This window comes from Hippopotamus amphibius, chromosome 5, assembly GCF_030028045.1.
Source record: "Hippopotamus amphibius kiboko isolate mHipAmp2 chromosome 5, mHipAmp2.hap2, whole genome shotgun sequence".
Lineage (NCBI taxonomy): Eukaryota > Metazoa > Chordata > Mammalia > Artiodactyla > Hippopotamidae > Hippopotamus > Hippopotamus amphibius.
Window position 1 is genome coordinate 49,826,836 of NC_080190.1, and position 21,203 is coordinate 49,848,038.

At 51.7% G+C, this 21,203-nt stretch overlaps 1 protein-coding gene across 4 annotated transcripts in view; it reads right to left on the reverse strand.

Moving 5' to 3' along the window:
- Positions 1-6,131: 6,131 nt before the first annotated feature.
- The window catches only part of C5H10orf71 (chromosome 5 C10orf71 homolog), a 54,969-nt gene continuing 39,897 nt past the window's right edge, over positions 6,132-21,203 (reverse strand). For all 4 annotated transcript variants that reach the window (XM_057737122.1, XM_057737119.1, XM_057737121.1 and 1 more), the window contains 2 exons: positions 15,257-15,359; positions 6,132-11,030 (listed from right to left, as the gene is read on the reverse strand). In XM_057737122.1, coding sequence (XP_057593105.1) covers positions 6,577-10,887 — 4,311 coding nt within the window. In that variant the 5' untranslated portion in view covers positions 10,888-11,030; positions 15,257-15,359 and the 3' untranslated portion in view covers positions 6,132-6,576. The remainder of the gene's footprint in view (positions 11,031-15,256; positions 15,360-21,203) is intronic.

Below are 21,203 nucleotides of genomic sequence, written 5' to 3' on the forward strand. Positions count from 1 at the left end.
AAAGCGAGGCGCATGGTCAGGAGTTAGGGCATCAGGGGTGTCCTTCTAGAGAAGACAGGGTCAAAGGTGGAGCACCTTAGAGCACACAGGAGGGGACCAGAGCAGTCTGGTGGGCAGGGGAGCGTCCAGAGGGTCAGGGAGAGGGTGAGCTTGGAGAGGGAAGGGAGGCTGGGGGAAAGCGAGGGCTCCAGTCGTCTGCTGCTGTGTAACTTTCAAACTTAGTGGCGAAAAATGACAGCAGTGTTATCTCTCATGGTCTTGTGGGTCAGGAGTCGGAATGGCTTGGTGAGGCAGTTCTGGCTCCGGCAGCCACAGGCTGGAACTGAAACAGGAGGGTTCTCTTCCCCTCCTTCCCTATTGTCTCAGGGCCTCTCCAGGCCATCTCCACGTGGGCCAGGGTGGGCTCCTTAATAGCAAAGTGACCCGGGGTACGTGGATTGCTCTGTGGTGGCTGAGGACTCGCAGGGCGCTCGTTCCAGTGGACCGATGGACGTGGCATGGTGCCATCTGACTTGGCTTGGGACTTGCACACCGACTCCACTCTGCTGGGCACAGGCCGGTGGGTGAGAGGACACAGGCCCTGCCTCTTGTGGAGGAGTCCAAGGGAGCTGTAGGAAGAGGCAGGAGATGAGGCCAGAGAGGATGGTGGTCCCCAGCATGTGGCAGACTTGCATGCCCTCCTCTGGAGCCTCTTTGCTGGGGCGAGCAGGGAGCCCCGGGGTGTCAGGTGGGGCCTTGGGCTACCCTGAGGGGAGTGGTGGTTTGGAAGGGAGTCACGTTGGGTGTGCGGGCAGTGACGGGGGTCTGAGTGGGGATGAGGGGTGGTGGGGTGCAGATGGCTGATGTGTTGATAGATGTCTGGAGGTAGAATTGACAGATTTGGGGTCTGACTGAATTGGGGGCAAGAGATTGGGAACAGTGGGAACAGTGGGAACAGCGGCCAGGACTGTGGCTTGGGCCACCAGGGGACACACATAGGCTGCCGAGCCTGGGAGCCAGGAAGAGGAGGACCTGGACTGGAGGGCAGGATTCTACAGCTCTCTCTTCTTCCATCTTGCTCTGTGGAGTCAGGTGCAGTTGCCCTGCCATCATGAGAGTGTGGATCTGAGCAGGCCCACCCACCTCCACCTGGTCCACCATCCTGCATCCTGCACTTCCTGCACCTTTGTCTCCAGGAGAAGGTGGAGCGCAGTCTGTGCTTGGCCCCACCAGGGGCAGCGTCTTTTTTAAACTCCAACCCTGTGCTGGGGCCTCAGGGTGAACGAGATGTTTGTGCTGGTCAAAAGGCTTTTTTTGTCTTGTTTTTTAAATTGTGTCAAAATTTACACATCATAAGGTTTACCATTTTAACCGTTTCTAAACATATATTAGGTACATTCACCACCGTCCAACTCTAGACATTTTTGACCTTCCCCAACTGGAACTCTGCCCCCATTAAACATCAAGTCCCCACCCCTTCCTCCCTCAGTCCCTGGCAACCAGCATTCAACTTTCTGTCTCTGTGAGTGTGGCTGCTCAGCTACCTCATAGAGTGGATCACACAGTACTTGTTCTTTCGTGACTGGCTCATTGCACTCAGCATAAGGTCTTTGAGGTTTATCCATGTTGTAGCATGTGTCAGAATTTTCTTCCTTTTTAAGGCTGAATAATAGCCCATTGTTGGTATATAGCACATTTTGTTTGTCTGTTCTTTTGTTGGTCGACTTTTGGGTTGCTTCCACCTTTTGGATAATGTGAATATTGCTGCTGTGAATATGGGGATGCAAATACCTCTTTGAGCTCCCACTTTCAGTTCTTTTGTATGCGTACCTAGGAATGGAATTTTCAGATCACATGGTAATTCTGTTTAATTTTTGAGGACCTGCCATACTGTTTTTCACAGCAGCTGCACTATTTTACATTCCCACCGGTAATACATAAAGTTTCCAATTTCTCCACATCCTCACCAACACCTGTTTTCTGGTTTGTTTTTCTTAAAATTTGTATAGTAGCCATCCTAATGGGTTTGAGGTGACACCTCATTACGGTTTCGATTTGAACATCCCTAGTGATATTGGATGTTGATTGGTCAAAAGTTTCCATCAAAAGGTATCCATTCTCTAGAAGGTATCCTCTCCTCTTTTATATGCAGTCGTCTCACTCATATGTTTCACTCATGTGGCCATCCCTTGTGTAGACTTTGGCAAGTCAGCAAACTTGGCAGGGAAAGTGTGGTCAAGGCAGGTGGGTCAGGACAGAGAGGGAGTCCCCTTGAAATCACATTGTCCTGGCTGGACGGAGGGCCCTCAAATATATTCCTAACATAGGTACGTGACAGGCTACCAGTGCAAGGAAGAGCAGAGATGGGGGCTCCACTTATGGCAATGAGGTGGAAGGGCCACATGACCTCATTGTGTCCAGTGTCAGGGTGTTTGTTATTTGGGCCAAAATGCTTTCCACATGCATAGAATTCGGGTTTTGCCCAGAGCTCCTCTTCTATATGCAGTCGTTTCACTCATATGTTTCACTCACGTGGCCCTCCGCTGTGTAGACTTTGGATTCGTGACGTCGACATGCTGCAGCCCCACATAGAGCCTGAGGTCCCAAAAGCTGGCATTAGGCCCCTTTTGACATCAGCATCCATCCCTGTCTTGGGAGAGGGGTCACCAGTGTCTATCGAACATCTCCAGTGACAGGGAGCTTGTTCTCCCCAGGCCACTCGTGCCACGTGGAGACAGCTGTAGTCATTAGAGAGGCCTTTCTCACAGTGTGAGTCAGCATCCCTGCAGCTCTCCCATCCAGACGTGTAAGTTTCTCATCCCTCCCATGGTGATGTTGAGAGACATGAAGATATTGATTTGTTTCCCCTAAATCTTTCCCTTTCTAGGCCAAACAGGAGCTGCTAGCACTTCTTAAATTTTAATGTGCAAACAAATCACTGGGGAATCTTTTGAAAACGCAGATGGAGATTCTGGATTTCTAACAAGTTCCCTGGTGACGTGGAGGTTGCTGGTCTAGGGACCACACTTAGAGACACATGAGTGGGCACACTTGAGTGCCCACCTGGAAGTGAGAGAGACCTGAGTTCCTGGATGGGCCCCTCACTCAGTGACTGTTAACTGTGGGAAGTTACTCCATGTCTCAGTGCCTTTGCTTATTTATGGTAACATGAAGCTGATGAGGGTACCTCTCATAGGTTTCTGCTGAGGTCTGAGGCCAGGCTCAGATCTCCTCGTTCAGGGGCTGGCAGAGCCTGTGTGATGGACAGTGTAAGCTCTTGGTCATTTTCCACTGAGCAGCCCCAGGACCTTTGATCGTTCCCTCGAGGTGCTCTGCATTTATGTCCCCTCCCCAGGAGACATTTGCAAGGGCCATAACTCATAGTAAAGGACCAGCCCACTAAACAGAAGATGTAGGCATGGCCTTTACCTACAATTTCCACAAACAATATGTTCACAATTCTTACCACTATCTTATTAAACACAATGGTAGAAATAGTGGTTTTTCTAGGCAACTTCAGAAGTTGAAGGACATATCAGCAAAGGTCTATCCTGCCAGGCTACACTGGTTCTACACTTGTGCTGATTAGAAATGCTAATGAACAATTAGCTAACCCCATACACTTTGATAAAGCAGGACAGATCTATCAGTACTTAACACATGTCATCTTTGTTTGATAGACAGATTAAAAGTGCAGAAATTCTTGTTTCTTAATAAGCTGATGCATCTCTTTGTGTTTCCTGGCTCAGCTCAGGTGTCATTCCTGTAGGTAAGCCCTTTTTCCATCTAGGATATGAGTCAGATGCTCTTCAGATCACCCTATTAAATCCCTTACTATGTGGGACTGTAATTGTCTTTCTTCTCTGTTAGATTTAAAAAAAATTTTTTTTTCTTTTATTGGCTGCATTGGGTCTTTGTTGCTGCATGTGGACTTTCTGTAGCTGCGGAGAGTGGGGGTTACTCTTCATTGTTGCGTGCGAGCTTCTTATTGTGGTGGCGTCTCTTGTTGCAGAGCACAGGCTCTAAGAGCACAGGCTTCAGTAGTTGTGGCACTTGGGCTCAGTAGTTGTGGCTCGAGGGCTCTAGAGCACGGGCTTATTTGCTCCGTGGCACGTGGGAGCTTCCCAGACCAGGGATTGAACCCGTGTCCCCTGCATTGGCAGGCGGATTCTTAACCACTGTGCCACCAGGGAAGCCCCCTTCTCTGTTAGAGTTTAATTCCCTGGGCACAGAGATCAGATCTTATTATTATGGTATCTTTGGTGCCCAGTGTAGAGCCTGGCACAGAGGAGGAACTCTGAAAATGTTTGTGAAGGGAAGGAGGGAAGAAGAGAAAAACAGAGGATAGGAGGGAGGAAGGGGGGTGGGGAGGAAGGAAGTAGGTGTAAATGACTACCGCCCAATCCCAAATAGAAAGAAACAGAAAGAAGCTCATTTGCAAATGAATTGGTCTCCAGTGACTTTTGTCCCCTGGAGGCATTATCTGCTTTTTAGGAATTTAGGTACTTTGCTGTAAGTAATGGAAGCCTTCCCTCTAGCTGACTTGCTGTAAAGCCAGGTGTCGGAGGAATCCTTTCTCTAGATTTGCGAGTGGATGCTGCATTCTGCCAGATGCCCTGTTCCTCTTTTACATCCACAGGGACGAAGAGGACTGGGGAGTTGATCTTGATCTCCAAATATCTATGTTTTTTAGCTCCATCAATAATAGCCCTGCTCATATTGCTTCTAAGACAGAAGATGACTGGTCCCCAAACATAAGCTCCCCTTATATAAAGTATGTTTTTCCTTGTGGGGACATGGTTACTGTAACTACGGTTATTTTTTAACTGGGGGACTCTTTTTTTGGTAAAGTAAATCTTTTCCTGGGCCCTGAGAATTTTGAAATGAGATATTATTTTTCCTATTTGAGTCAGATGAAAACAGGTGAGGGGATGCTTGGTGATTTGGTGGCAGGGCCAAGATCCCAACTCGCTTCACTGGCATCCCAGTGAGCTAGCTACTCGTGGGAACCAGGTTTCTCAGACAATGGCCTGCCTGAGTTCCTGGCTAACTATCCAGCTGACTTACCCGGTGTAGACAAGCTGTGCCGAAGCTGGGGGACTTGTGTAGCATTTCCACAATGAAATTAAGGTGTGGCCGCACTTTTGGGGAAAACAAACAGGTGTAAAATTCTGAATCCAAATCACGACCCAGAAGAGCTTCAAAGCCCCAGGATTCGTGCGGGTCTGGGGCAGCGTGAGCCGGGTGCCTCCCCATCTTTCCAGCCTGGGAATGGCAGGTTCGCCAGAAGGACCAGGGTGGTACATTTTGTGTGGCCCCCTGGGACGCGCGCAGTGCAGTCCGACAGCTGCCTTGACAGCTGCCCCTTCTAAACAAGGGTGAAGGCACGTTAGCCCCTGTCTTTCGCACCGCACAAGAATTAGGAGGCTTCAGCGGAGGCCCCGGGTGGAGACCCACGAGGCCCGTCTGTTCCCTTCCCAGCACGTTGCGCACAGTGGGCATTGCTCACAGACCCTCACGGCTCTCGGAGGTGCAGAGGAGGTCACTGCACCCTGTTCCCCTGGGTGGATTCAGGCACGTCCCTCCAAATCCCCAGAGGGACTTGGTGGAAACGCAATTTACTTTTGAGCACAGGCCACAGGTACTGCTCATTGAATGGGGACGGTCAGGGCCTGACTCAGGTCCCAGGTCATCCTTGATGGTGGGGGTGGGTCCTCCTTGTCTCTGCCGCCCCAGTGCTAGTGGAGAGCCTGGCCCAAGAAGGCTCAGACAGGGTGGCTGCCCAGCTACGATGGGAGGCCTGGAGTTCATGACCTTTTACTCACCGGCACAGACCCACCACCGCCCACAGAAGAAACATAGGCGTCCAGGGGCAGAACCGCATCTGCAAACTTGTTTCACTTTTTACAAGGTGATCAGAAAATAGCCTTCAGAGGAAAGTTTCTTCCGTAAAGAAAACCCATACTATTCAAATAAACATTTCTGCAAGATTGAGTTGGGTAGGCCCTCAGCCATTTCTCCCCTGAGGCGAGCTGGAAGGGCTGCTGTGTCTGAGCAGGGGTGCGGTGACCGCTGTGTGCCACACCTGACCTAGCAGGGGATGTGTGGGTGGTCTGCTTGCTGGGCAGCGCTCAGGGCTGCACAGCGTTTCTGGGGGCATTGGGACTGGCTCGCTGTGGGAGCCGACCCTTGAGGAGGAGTGGGTGGGATGCTGGGGGGAACAGCTGGTTAGGTAGGAGGCTATACTCACCCTGGTCGCAGGGCCAGGGGAGAACAGGGAGGCAGGGAGGGGAGGAGAAAAGAAACGGAGCAGATCTGGGATCCAGGAAGAGGCTCTGAAGGGACCTGCTTATGTGAGCAGAGCAGTGCCCTCCCAGGGAGGGGAGCCCCGGGGAGCCCTTCAGGTTGGGTTTTCTCAGGATCTCCACTTCCTTTGAAACTTTAGGGTTCTCAAATGGCTGAGGATGAGTTGATGTGTGTGTGTGCGCTTGTGTGCGTGCGTGTGTTCGTGTGTGTGTGTGTGTGTGTGATTGTTCTGGGGGAGGGGGAAGTAAGCTCTTCTGGGTTTACTGGGGGCGGGTTAGTCTGCTGGGATTCTCAGGAAATGCCTTCTGTGGCAAAGTCCTCTAGGTCGCTGATGGAGATAATGCCCAGGCTCGGAGCATCCCCCCCCTCCTCCCCGGGGCTCTGGGGAGGCCCCTCGGGGAGCTGGCCTGCAGAGTGCTGGGTGGGGCTGTCGGGAGGCTCAGAGGCCAGCGGCAGGCCCGCGTCACGGGCACTCTGGGGCCTGGGGCCGGCTGCCTCGGTGGCGTGAGGGCGCTGCCTTAGGAAGGTGGGGGCAGAGAGCTGAGAGGAGCAGCGCAGGGGCATCAAGGCCGTCACGGGCAGGGGCTGGCAGCCGGGGTACAGCACATAGGGAGCAGCAAGGGCGTCCGGGGGCGTTGGCTCAGGGGAAGCCCCCTCAGAGGATGGGACGGAGACCTTGACATATTGGCCTGTCTCTGGGTCATAGAAGGTCTTGATTTTCACCTGGAGTGGCAGATCAAAGACAAAGTACTCTCCAGATTGGGGGTCTTGGAGGACCTTCTGGGTGGCAGGGTAAGGGGGCAGGGGTGTAAGGGATTGGGGCCCCCCAGGCCGCCTCTGGACCGGCTCTGAGAAGGCGGACACGGAGTGTCGGTGCACGGGAGGGGGTAGGGAACGGACCACGGGGAACCGGGGTCGGGGCCTCTCTCCAGGGGACAATGGCCTGCGCTCTGAGTCCTCAGGGTACGGCTTTTCCTTTTCCTCCTGGCGTTCATCATGCTTTCCCTGGGGCTGGTCGGTCTTTCTCCTCTTGCTTGCCAGCTTCTTCGCCCGCCGCAGGGCCTTCTCTGTTTTGGGTGGGACGGCAGGTGGCTTGCCAGCCGCCCTCTCCAGCTGAGCAGGAGGCTCTGGCTTCTCCAGGAGGCCAGCTGAGCCGGCAGCCGTGTCCTGCAAGGAGCCTCTTGGAGAGAGCGTCCTGAGGTCCTCTGCTGAAGGCTCCAGTTGGGGTTCGGAGCCGGGCTCCCACGTGAGGGCATGTGTCAGGTCCTCCCTCCGGGCCACCCTGCCAGGGCCGGGGCTGGCCCAGGGGCTGCGGTGGGGAGGCTCCCCTTGCAGCAGGCTGGGCTCGCTGGGGGCCTGGGAAGGGTCGTCCCAAATGCTGCTGGCGGCAGGGGAGCACGCGCTGTTCTCCTCCAGGGAGCTGGCGTTAGGGGAAGCTGCCAGCTCCCCAGGGACCAATCTTCTCCCCGGGGGCCCTGCTCTGGGTGTAGACAAAAAGTCACCTTTGAAGCCTTGGGCCTGCTCTTCCCGACAGGTTGCAAGCTGCCGTGGGGGTGACTGGTCTTCTAGGTCACCTTCTGGCAACGCGATCCTGGGGATGCACCTTGGAGCACCCGGCTTCCCCCGCTCTGCGGAACTGCTCTTGCTGTTGTTTGCCGCGACTCTGCTTGTGGCCTCTAGGGGCGGCTGCAGCCCTTGGTCCTCTCCCGTGAGAGAAGGAGATGGGACATATGCCTTTGGGGCTGCCTGGGAGGCCTCCAACCTGGCTGTGCTGGGCACCCACCCGTGGTCCTCCATGCCCTCACAGGCTGCCCCCCTCATGTGTGTGCCCCGCACACTGGTGGGTGTCGGGGTGCTGGGTATTTCCTGGCTTGCGGGGGCACAAAGACCAGCATCTCCACCCCAGCCTGGCCTTGGCAATTCCTCCTCTTTGTGGCCGCTGCCCAGTGGGGAGTCTGAGGACATGGACCTCAGGAGGGGCAACATGATGGGTTTTATTACGGGGGTGGCCCTGAGGGTATTGTCTTTAATTGCAAAGAGGATGTGCTTGTTTGAAGTGGAAGATGGTGAAGGGGTTAGGTCTTTGGTATGTGAAAGAGCCGTATCCTTACTTCCCCCAATCCCAATGCCTCTGAAATTAGCTTCCTCGCTCCATGCCTTCCTAGGGCTACCTCCTGGCAAACTTTCCTCTTCTCCTTGGACGGATTCCCGCCTGCTGTGCTCCTCCACGCATGCGTGTTCATTACTCAAGGCACAGTGCTTTAGTTCATCTTCCTCCACCACTGTCTCCTGCTCATCTTTCTGACTGTCACCTGTACTTACGTCATGCCTCCTGTCTTCCCGCTGGCTCTCGGTGAACCACGTCTTCTGCTGATCCTCAAATGAGGCAAAGGACTGATCTGAAGAGCTGGTGCTGAATTTGGCCTTACTTTTGAGGCTTGGCATGAAATCAGACTGGCTGTCGCTATAAAACACATCTTCCTCCTCGGGAGAAAGGGGCCCTGGGGAGAATTTCTGGTTGAAGTTTGGATTCTGAAGTCTTGCCTCTCTCTCGGGTTCTGTCTCTTGAGAGATGGATCTCAAGAATCCGTTCTCCACGCCTGGGGCCTTCAGGGTCTCCGCAGCCCTTGCCCTCTCGGGGTCTCCACTGCAAAGCTTCAGGGACAGATGCTTCCTGGGGAGGCGTTTCCTGGAGTCTGGTTGCCAGCCGGGCCTGCCACTACCCATCTCTGATTCTCCATTGGTGTCTTCCTTCTCACAGCTGTTCCTATCGGCAGCCTCACCGTTGACACAGAAGGGGCCTTTGGTGATAGCTGATGGCGAGGTAAGAGTTAGGCAGTTGTCTGCAGAGGCTGCCCTGGGTTCAGATTTGGGGTCCTTCTGGGTACTGATGAGAGACACAGAAGGGGTGTCAGCTGGTGTCTCTTTAGAAAGCTCGTCTGGAAGGCTTTCCTCGAGCCCGTTGGGAAGGAGGCCACCATTGCTCAGGGATTCTTGCTTGCCTCTGGTTTTCTCATCGAGGCCTTTTAAGAGAGGTGAGGGACTGTAGGTGCTCTTCACGCGCTTCCGCACGTCTTTGAGGTTGAACAGCAGGCTGGGGGCTTTGGATTTGTAGCTGTCCCGGGACTGACATTCACTGGGCTCCTTCTCTTGGTATCCATTTAGCTGTTCTGGGGGTGATGGGGTTAATTCCGCCGGCTGGCTGTCGGATGACTCCAGAACATGCTTGGTGGGTATGACAGGGGTCAGAAGCTTACTGATGTTGAAAGGAGGACCGTAATGCTCCTGGAGGTCCACAGGCATGTCAAGAGCATCCTTTTCTGGAAACTGCCCCTGGGGATTGTGCTTTGTGTACAAGGCTGGGCCTCTCTGGTTGGTCTGCTTCTTTTCTTCTGCAGCATCTTGGAGACTTTCTTTCCCTCCCTTGCCAGGCTTTGGTTTCCTCCAGGGGGCATGAGTTGGTTTCAGTGGAGGGTCAGGCTGTGAGCTGGAAGGTTTTCCCTCCGTAGCAAATACCTGGGCTCCTGGATCCCTAGATCCCCAGGTTCCGGATGTGGAGAGAGTCCCTGAGGCCAACCTGTTTTCTTCCTGACCGCGGCTGGCCTGGACATGGCAGGGGGAGGCTTTGCGCTCGGGGGCCTTGGGTTCCCTTAGCGAGGGCGTGTCCTCATCATGTCGGGGAGCCTTGCTTTCTGGGACGGCGTCAGCAGCATCCATCCTCTCCGGCAGCCTCGGTTGGTGAGCGTTCCACGACTCAAAAGCACTGTTTTCACTATGAAGAAAGGTCCCTCTGCGAGCCCACTCCTGGCCCCTTCCAGACTCACCAGTGGCTGCCTTGTGGGCTGGAGAGGGGAACTTTGACTCAAACGAATTGGCTGCGTTTTTGGGTGTTGGGAGGAAGCTGTTGGGGCCGCGACAGGCCATTTCGGGATTCTTGGGGGACTCCTGTTCTCCGTGCTTCCTGCCTGGTGGCTGGTGGCTGTTCTGATGGGTGCCAGAGACTTCGGCGGGCACCCTCCTGACGGTCAAAAAGGCAGAATCGAAGCAGAAGTTGACGCCACTTTCTGGAAGAGGAGCAAATTTGGGGGGATTTTTGAGAGCTGGAGGCTTGCTGGTAGGAGGCCTGCTGTCACAGCGTTGGCTTTCAGTCCTGTCGAAAGATTTAATCAGTGACGACACTTTGGAAACAGGCTTGTTGCTGCTCCTCAGGCCGGAAACTGGCACTTCTAGTCTCCTCTGGGCTGGGGTCAGCGGGGGGCTGCTCTTGGGATACTTCTCCTCCCCTTGAACGTACTTGGGCAGCTGTTGGAACGTGGCCGCCCAGCCGGCATGCTCGGTGCCTTGGGATGGTAACTGGCTCCAAATGCCACTTTTCCTGTGGGTGTGGCTCACCGTTCCCTGGTGAAAATTCCCAAACACCTGGCGGGTGATATCTGGGGACAGGCCCAGGTCAGAGTCGTGGAAGGATGCGTCCTCGGAGATGCACAAGCTCCGGAAGGCCCGGTCGGTGAGGCTGCTCACCTCCCTGTCTGCCTCGTCCAGCACGCTGCCAATACTCGAGGAGTCGCTGAAGCCGTCTGTGCACTTCTTACTCCCCTGCATCGTCTGCCAGCCAGGAAGACCTTCCCTGCCAGTCAGTGGGCGCCTCTGGGTGATGATTTCGGAAGGGTTGGATGCAGCCTTCTCCCCACAAAACTAGAGCTTCCTGATGATCAGATGCAATTGCCAAGTGGGAAGTTTTTTCTCTGCAAAAGGAAAAAGTGCAGAGTATGGATATGATATCCAACTTAATGGCTCCAAACAAGAATGACACACTGGTCTGGATGGGCAAGGGTGCCTGTGATGGTCAGTTTTACGTGTCAACCTAGCTGGGCCATGGTGCCCAGTTTTTGGTGAAATGCCAGTAAAGCGGTTTACTCTCCACGGTGTGGGTGGGCCTCATCCTCAAGGCTGAGATCCCCCAAGCAAGAGGCAATTCTACCTCTAGTTTTTGGGCTGGAGCTGCAACATCAAGCCCGCCTTGGGTGTGCCGCCTGCCGGCCTGCCCTGAAGATACTGGACTTGCTGCTCCCACCATTACATGAGCCAGTTCCTTACAATAAATCTCCTTCTCCCTCTATGTACATGTCCATACATCCTATCGGTTGTGTTCCTCTGGAGAGCCGTGACTAACACAGTGCCAGATGTGTCATGTTTGCAGAGTGAACTTCCCTGGCATTGCATGGGGTGTTCCCTCCTCACTGTCTGTCACACGCCTGGTTTATTTTCTTTGGGAGTACGGAGCACAATCTAAAATTAAATGTACTTCTCTGTTGTCTATCCCTTCCTTAGACTATAAGAACCAGACGCTCAGGAGCCACTAGGCTGTCTGCTTGCCCACTGCCCTTGTCCCAGAGCCACCCCAAGAGGGCACAGCCCCCCAGAGCCTGCTTCGCTGGAATCCTTCTCTCTCTTGGGTGTGGCCCGTGGAAGGTGCTGGTAGGAGCCTGGATGGAGGGGGAGCCAGCATCCCTGGCATTTCTGTCCCCCCACTTCCTGCTTCTGACTGTGGGGTGGGGTCCTGGCCACACTGCAGTCGTCTCTAACTACAGCCCCTCCCCTGGGCTCTGACTGTCACTGGGCCCAGCAACACAGCTGCCTTTCTCCCCCCGGGGCTGCTGGAAGGATGGCTGTCGCTTCCTGAGGGACTCCACATCCTGGGGTCTCCCTAATTCTGCCTACACCTCTGTGAGAGCCACTTCATTACATTCTTTTCTTCTTTTTGTAAAAGAATTGTGGTGAAATATATAGGAAGTACAATTTACTATCTCAACCATTTTAAGTGTACAGTTCAGTTGTTCTAGGTGCATTCGTATTGTTGTGCAACCATCCCTACCACCCACCTCCAGAACTTTTTCATCTCGCAAAACTGAACTCTGCACCCGTTAAACAATAACTCCCCGTTCTCTCCACCCCAAGCCCCTAGAAATCACCATTCTACTTTCTGTTTCTATGAATTTGACTACTCTAGGTACCTCATATGAATGGTATCAGACAGTACGACTGGTTTATTCGCTTAGCATAATGTCCTCAAGGAGCATCCATGCTGCCACGTGTGTCAGAATTTCCTTCCTTTTTAAGGCTACATAGTAATGCATTGTATGCATGTACCACATTTTGTTTATCCATTCATCTGTCAGTGGACACAGGTTGCTTCCACCTTTCGGCTATTGTGAATAGTGCTGCTATGAGCATAGGTGTCCAAATGTCTGTTCAAGATCTTGCTTTCAGTTCTTTTGGGCACATACCCAGAGGTGGCATTGATGGATCATATAGTAGTTCTATGTAGTTCTATTTTTAATTTTTTGAGGCGTCACCATACTGTTTTCTGCATTGGCTGTGCCATTTTACACACCCGCCAAACAGTGCACAGGAGTTTCAATGTCTGCTTTGGGTTTTTTCGTTTGTTTTTTGTTTTCTTTTTTTGATAGTAGCCATCCTAATGGGGTGAGCTGGTTCATTGCATTCCCTTTTGGGTTCTGCCTGGATGCTGCTTCCTGCTGGGACCCTGATCACGACCACTGGGTACACACCTCCAACGCCTAGAGCAGGCCTGGCCAGGGCAGGGGACGAGTATGGGAATACGTGAAAAGTTAGATAAAATAGCAAGTATAGAGCCTGGAGTGGGCTCACATGGGGGGCATTTGGGACAGTGAACATGCTAGCAGGGTACTGTGAGTCCTCAGCTGACAGATGAAACACTCACACAGCGGCCCCCTTCACATCTCCCCTCCTTGCCTGGCTGGCTCGAGCAGTAGGCGTAGGGGCCTGAAGAGGGCTGCAGGGGGTGGAAGATGAAGATGCATCACCAGGGTGGCAGGGCCCCAGCCTCAGGAGGCCCGGATCCGGTCCTGGCTCCTCATGGAGGGTCACCCACCAGGTGTCCCGCAAGGGCCTGATGCTGCCGTGTGAGCACTGCTGTGCTTTGGCTCCTGGAGGCCAGCTTTCTTTGGGGTTTTCTCTTTCCTGTCTCTTGACCACAGCACTTCTGGTGGGTTTCTGATGCTGATTCATTGGCAGGCCGACTCGTTTTTATGAATGAAAGGGCTGAGCTGGGGCTGCCAGAGAAAGCAAAGGACCCCAAGTTCTAGTAAACTGGATGAGCTGTCGAGGCACCACTGACCCGCCCTGCGAAAGCCTGGGTTTACATGCTCCTCAGCCTGGCCTTGAAAATCGGGCCTCTTGCACCCCAGAAAGCACAGTAGGTGTCTTTTAGAAGGTACTCGAAAGAAGAGAGCATCAGCCCAGCCCCTGTGCCTGGCTAACCTCGGCCCTGTCCCCGCCCCCTTCTCTCTCTTCTACTTCCTCTCAAAAAGCTGCAGAGGCTACATGCTCATGGTCTCAGACTCCCACACAGCTAGCTCTGGCCACGGGTGGAAGCATTCTGACGTCTGGGAAAACTCTTGCCTTTTCTGATCAAAGGAACCGTCCCCATTGTCTCCATTCTCTTGGTGCCCTTTCTTCCTGCTTTAGCGCAGACACGAAGACTGAAACCGTCTGTCTTCATTTGCTAGTGCTGCTGTAACGAAGACCACAAACGGATGGCTTAAAGGACAGACATTCATTATTTCACGGTTCTGGAGGCTGGGGGTCCCAGATGGAGCTGTGAGCAGGGCTGGTTCATTCAGAGGGGAGGATCTGTTCCAGGCCTCCCTCCTCGGCCTGCAGATGGCTGCCTTCTCCCCTCTGTGCGTCAGGACACTGGTGCTATTGCGTTAGAACTCTCTCGAATGACCTCATCTTAGCTACTTACATCTGCAATGACTCTGTTTCCAAATAAATCACATTCTGAGGTCCTGAGGGGTTAGGACTTCACCATGTGAGTTTGGGGGGTTACAATTCAGCACATAATACTGAGGCATTCAGTTTGCAGCCCTGAGGGACAAACAATGACGACTCAAGGCAATTTGCAGAGGATGGCCTGGTGGACAGAAGAATACTCCTGACTCCTTGTGGCCCTGCTGGGCTGTAAGTCTGGGCCAGAATCGCTGCGCCTCTGGAATCTGTGTTATTGGGGCAAGTTGGGGGTCCTTCATGGCTTTGATCACTGTAAGTCAAGTTTTCCATACCTTGAGGTCTTACTGATATCGTCAGGGAGTCATTCATTCTGTCCTGAATGCTGGGGTTTTGACCTCAGCAATGACTGAAATTAGTAACACTAAGGTTTCTCTGCTTCCACATTAAGATGGAAATAGGATAGTTGGAGATCTAAATTAGAATCTTAGAGTTAAGTAAACACCCTTAGTCAATTAAATACCACCTCCTATTAGCAGACATTTGTTATTTTGTAAACACTCAGCTCCTATCCCCTCTTCTGATACCTTCTGGGGAATTTCCTCTCCCTTTGGCGTTCAGTCTTGGCGGGGCTGAACGTCAAGGAGCCTGCAGAGACCTCTCAGGGCCAAGTGCAGACGTGAGACCCAGGCCAGCCCATTGTACTGTTTCTCCTGGAGTGACACAAGGATGGAGTCTGCTTTCCAGCAGCAGCACCTTCTGTTTGTCCTTTCCCACCTGAAACCTCAGCCTTCACCTTGAGTCTACAAGGATTCCCATTTCCTCTGAATACTTATCCATGTCTACTTCATGTGTCCAGTTTCTGTTTCTGTTGCGTGTGGCCCAAAAACCTAAACTGATCTTGGGTCTCTGTCATAATTCCAAACAGTAGCAAAAGCTGGTCACTGATATTTAGAGTATTCGGAAAATAACCACATTCCTGCTGCCTCAGGAAAAAGAGAGACCTCCTTCTTGCTAGCTTCCCCCAGATAATTTCTTCCACCCTGTTTTGACGGACCTGGGTTCAGATGGGACGATCAAAACGTTGGCTTCCTTCCCCCACTGCCCCCCCCGGTCTCCCAATACCCAGTGGAATCTTCAGCAGAGTAGCTCAGACCGAAGGTGTTTCCAGGGGCCAACTCTTGGGTTGCTTCCGTACCTGTTACAGCAGTGGGGGTTGCGGGTGCCTGTCTTCCCGGGTTTTAGGAGCTGTAGTTTTAAAACTTCTTTTCATGCTTACATTTGCTGTCATTGCTGCCCATCTAGAAAGAAGAAAAAAATAATTTCATGAGAACCCAAAGGAGCAAAAAGCCAAGCAGGTCTTCATTGCGAAAGCTATCTTTAAATGTCAATAATTCAATTGGCTTTCAAACTTTTTTTGATTTCACACTTGAACTCAACAAAATTCCAAACGCAGGCATTTTGGGGGAAACCAAGATAGATTTATATCTCTTCCAATATTCATGAATTTGTCTCTGGTCCAAGAAATCTTTAGGAACCTGTCTTAAGTCTTCGGGATATCTACTATGATTAGCCCAGCTGTGAACCATTTTTTTTGCTAATCCAATAGGACCAAAGGCCCTTTTCCCATGTGAATTAATAACTCAGGTTTTGCAGCAAAGAGAATTAGACCAGCCAAACCTGAATCCACTCGGCAGGCTGTACTGTTCGATTTATTGTTGGCAGGAGGCTTGAGTATCTATTTTGACAGCTAAAAGAAACAAAAAGCTACCCAGGAGAATTTTAAGAGTGCTCAGAATGAAGTGTGAACTAATTAAAATAAATCTCCTATGCAAATTGTAAATGCAGATCATTGCGGCTTCCAGAAGACCGTCCTCTTCTTGTAGCTCCTGATATTAATCTAGTCCACGGTAGTTTATTAATAATATTAATAATCATAGTAATTCAAATTTGTGGAGTGCATTTCTTTGGAGGTGCATAGAGGGCCTTTGTGCTGCCCACCACCTGGTTCACCCCATTTCTGACCCCCCAAGGCTATCTTTTATATCCCCACTGAATGCCGGATTCACCTATTCCATAGCTCACGCCGTATTGTCACACATCACATACCATAACCCGTGTATCTGAGGAACTGACGATTGCGTCATTCTCTCCTCAACTAGAAAGATAATTCCTTGAATCCAGGAAGGGAGTCTTGTTTGTCTTTGTGTCCTGAACACACCAACACAGAAGCCGAATAAATGTTTGTGGCAATGCTCTGAACTGGGTGTTTTCATCTTCAGTTTTCATGGAGGGCAAGCAGGCACAGAAAAGAAGGAGCAAGAAAGATGGAGAAGTTCTATGGAGAAGAATTCCTGGTCTTGCATCTTAAGGCAATCTGGAAAATTCAGACTTGTGTCGCTAACTAGAGAGCCCGGTCTACAGCACTGCCCGCAGCTCCACTGGGGTACAAGTTAGCCGTGAGGATGAAATCAATTCCTGCCGCACATGGACAAGACAGAGGTGCAGAAGGATGTGGTGCTTTCATTTTGTGGACATCTAGGGAGCCCGTCACTCTGTGCGGGGCGTCATGGGCTCACTGTCATTGCTGCTGAAATGGGTTTTCTGGAGGCCAGCGCAAAACCATCCTGCTCACTGCTTTGGACCATTTGAAGGAAGCCAACCTGAATTGCTAAAAAGCCTGGCTCATAGAGCACTTTTCAGGTGAAAGGATGCAGCTCCCCTCAGGTAACATGAATGAGGGAAAACGGCATATTGTCGAATCAGGCTATAGACAAGGGCTTGGAATCTGCCCTGATGAATATATAGGAGCAAGAATGAATACTTATCCATGGCGCGGTAAGTTCCTATTTATGTCTATGGCCTTCAAAATTAGTTTGCTCTCTTAAATGCTTCCTGACTCCTCACCCCCCATTATTTCCTTGACTCATTTGCTCTGCCTTTAGTCTCCCCTCTCCCGGTGGATCACCCAAGGGGTAACTTTCCTCCTTATCTGACTTGACTTCCAAGCTGCAATCAAGACTGTTGGCCACTATCTTTCTGGGAAGCTCTCCCACCTTGATTTGTGGGACGCACACACTTTACCTCTCCCTGGCCTAACTGTTCACCTCTTATCTTCCTCTCCCAGGTGGCTGGATTTCCTCTGTGCCTGGCCCTGGGGCCTCTTCTTTTCTCCCTTTACAGGCTTGACAGGTGATTTTACCCATACCGTGGTTGTCAAGAGCAGCCATGCAATGACGGCATGTCCAGGCCGGGCCACTTGTCTGGGCTCCAGCCTCTGTCTCCATCTGCCCCCTGGACAGCTCCACAAACCCATGCATTTAAAACAGAGCCTGTGACCTTTCCACAAGCCAGTTCTTCTGAGGACCCCAGAAATCTGAGTCACTTGGGACTGCTCCCTCTCCCTCCTCCATGCCTCCCCTAATTCGATCCATTTCCAGGTCCCACGAGTCTCATCTTTGAAAGGTCTCTTGCCCCCCTGCACACTGATCTCCACCTCCATGGTCACTCTGTGGCCCCAGCTGCTGTTGTGTCTCCCTTGGTCTACTGCAGGGACCCATAGTCATTTTTTGCACTACACCCAGAAGCCCCTGTTATAAACCAAATCTATTCATGTCACCCTCTTGCTTAGAATCCCTCAATGGCTTCCCAGTTTGAAAAATCAGTCTCCCTTAACAAAGCCTCCCTTTTCATCCTCCTCTTGGACTATTTCCCCCCTCATGCTTGGCTTTCCAGCCACCCGGGACTTTTACTAGTTTCAATATGCCATGCTACCTCCTGCCTCAGGGCCTTTGCACATATGGTCCCCTCTGCCTGGAGTTCTTTAACTCTACCTTTCTCCTGTTACCTGCTTAACTCCTACGTATACTTCAGAACCCAGTTCACATGCCCCTTCATAAAGCAGCTTCCTCAGGCTATTTTAAGTCTCTCTGCTATCTGCTTTTACAGCGTGCTATACTCTTCTCCTTTGAAGTACTTATTATAATTGTAATTAAGTATTTAACTGGGTGACTATTGTTGAGTGCTTATCTCTCCTACCTGCCTGGGTGCTTCAGTGTGGCAGGGCCTGTGTCTTTCTGGCTCTCCAGGCTATCTCTTGTGGCATAGTGCACAGCACAATAAATATCTGTTAAAAAGCCAGCAAACCCCTCCACTTCTGTCATGACGTTATTCACACTACTGACTGGCTTAGCAGGACTTATTTTATTGAAAGTCAGTTATAGTCCAACAGTTCCAGAATTATTGTAAATTTCAAATTAGTGAGTTTGAATCCAGGTGGATTTAATTTCCTTTTTGATTCCAAGCCCTAAAATATATAAAATCTGCCTGTGTTGGGACGTGGAAGCAGGTGGAACAGTTATCCTTAGAGCCAGCTCATAGGCTAGCAGAAGGCGTTCACTCACACCATGGCGTGTACCAGGTAAGTTAGGGTTGCGTTTCAGGGTGAATATAGGCTAGCATTTACATCAGGGAGAAATAAGTGACCTCACAACTTTGCCATTTTCCTGTTTGTCTCTTTAATGGCACTCAGTGCTCCAAGTTGGGGAGTGGTTTTGAATCTCTCTGGAGGGCTAGTGTCCAGCAAATAATTGTTGCGTACATTAACTGGTGTGTTGATTACAGCCGCGTTGCGAATGATCATTAACTGATCCGATACCTAAATTAGGGGTGCCAGCCGGTGAAGTGCTGGCATTTGCCTTGTGTTATACAGGCAGCCCTGGAGGCTTGACAGCACTCTGAGCACTTGTCTTCCAACACTCCATCCATGGATGCTGGATGCAGGGCATGGGTCCTGCAAAGCACCTGAGCGCACGAGGGGAAATGGGATCCCCAGCAGGAGTGGATGGGCAGGGCTTTCTAGTTCAGTCATCAGGGACTGGCCAAAGGCTCTGGTGACACAACCACGATGAAGACATGCTTGGGGCAAACCGGGGGCATATAGGTGCCCCTGTAGCCAGAGGCTAGGAGAATTACACTTGAACATGTGTTTCGTCTTCTCCTCGTTGCCAGGGTCATCTTTTTGAATCAGAATATGTCAAACAAACCACATCTGAGCTAGCATCCCCAATGAACCAGCTTTATCTCACATGAGAAATGAAATAGGCTTTGCACAATCATTACTAAATTCTGACTCTTCCAAAATATTTTCTCACGCAATGACGTTTTCCATGCCACGCTGCACGATGCTGTTGACCTATCATGGACTGGAATAGGCTGCTTTGTGCAGATACAGTTTTTTATCTCTCTTCTGATCCCTTGCGAATGCCTCTGCATGATCCTCAAGGCTCCCTCGGTGGGGGAGCTGGAGCTGTCCCCACACTTCCCCTCCCACCAGGCCTGCAGTGCTCTGGACAAAGGAGCTGCAAGCCCAGGTGGGTCCTGGCTTGCCTCCTTGCCTCCTGGGCGTGGCAGTCCCTCTGACTGCATTGTCTCTCTGCTCACTGGTCACCAGCTGCTGACCGCTTCCTCCTCTATTCCCTATTCCTTATAGAGTTCTAGAAAAATCACCTGCACCACTTTATTCTACTTTATCTGCTGTGAATCTGTCTTTCCAACAAGTCTTTGAGCTCCTTGGGGGTGAGGTCTCCAGCCTGGTTCGTCTCTGACTGACGGGATGCCTGGGGCATGGTGGCCACTCGTCAAGGCTTTCAGCTGCCGTTGCTGAGTATGCTTCTTGGGCCACAAGGATGTGATGACAGAGGTTTGCTGCGAGTGTGCAGTGTGGGAATGCAGGGCCAAAAGCTCTGCTGCTGCACCTTCTCCTTGTCTCCCATGGGACTCCTGGCCAGCGGCCAGCCCAGGCCTGACAGCTCACGCAGCCCAACCTCTGCTGGCCTGCCCCAGGCTGTGAGGACAGGAAGTGGCCAGGGGACCCTGATCCAGATCGCCACACAGCTCCTCAGCTGAGCCCCCAGGGCTGAGGAAGTGTGATGGGTCCACAGAACGGGATCCCTGACTGGTGCTCCTGGGAGGCCTCAGCTCCTTACTCCTCCATGTGGTTCCACACTATCAGTGTCAGCTGTGAGATGAGATAACGGGCCCTCAGAATGTTCCACGTCACACAGCTGCTGAGTGACAGAGATGGGCTGGGGACCCCCGCCTGGGTGTCCTGGAGTCAGGACACAGCAAGGGAGATAGCAGGGGGTGGTCTGGCATGACCGGATTGCCAGATTGAGCAAATTAGAAGTACTGGACACTCAGAGAAATCTGAATTTCAGACAGAACAATGAACGTTTTTTAGTATCGAATATAAGTATGTCCTATATTTGGGCTATACTTTGTGTTAGTCAAATTTCTCTATCAAATTAATCATTGCATACTTATACTAAAAACAGGTACTCACTGTTTATCTGAAATTCAAATTGTACTGGACATCTTGTTTTTTATCTGGCAACCTGAGGTCCTCACCAACTTTTAGGACCCAACGTGGGTCACAGTCAGGGGAGGCTAACCCGGTGAGTCACTCCTGGGATGACTCATGCCTGCATGTTACCCTGCGGTTCAGGACACACTCTAGGATCTTGTTTGATTCTCCTGACCCTTACAGGATGGGTTCAACAGGTCCTATTGTCACCATTTTCTAGGTGGAGAAAAAAAGGCAGAGAGAAGTGCAGAGTACTGCTCAGTGTCACACAGCATGTGTAAAGGACTGGGGATGGGATTCAGCTCAGGTTCCCCACTTGACCGCCCCACGCTTTCTCAGGGATGAAACCCTGACCCCTCTGGTCCTTAGGCTTAGGCACAGAAAGGTATGTCCTGGAGAGTTCAAGGGAGAATTGATGATCAGTGGAAAAAAGGAGGGTTTATCACTCTATTCACCTCCCAAGGATCTTCTTAGCTCAGTTTTCCATGACAACCACAGGAGTAGAACTGATGATTCAGCCGGTCAGCACAGGGTCCCTCCTGTCTGGGGAGGCTCAGGTGGCCGGTCCTTGTGGAGCTGGGAGGCATGCTCTCCAGCTGCTAAGCAGGCCCTTCCTTTCTCCTCGCGTCCCTGCCCATCTTTGCACAGGAAGCCGTTGGGGTTTGCTTTGCTGTTGGGTTTGACCACTCGCCTGTAGTGTGGTTTTTGAGCTCGAGCTCTTTGGGTGGATTTAATTACATTAATTGAATGGCGTTTTCACTTTTCAGTAAAGCGGAAACAG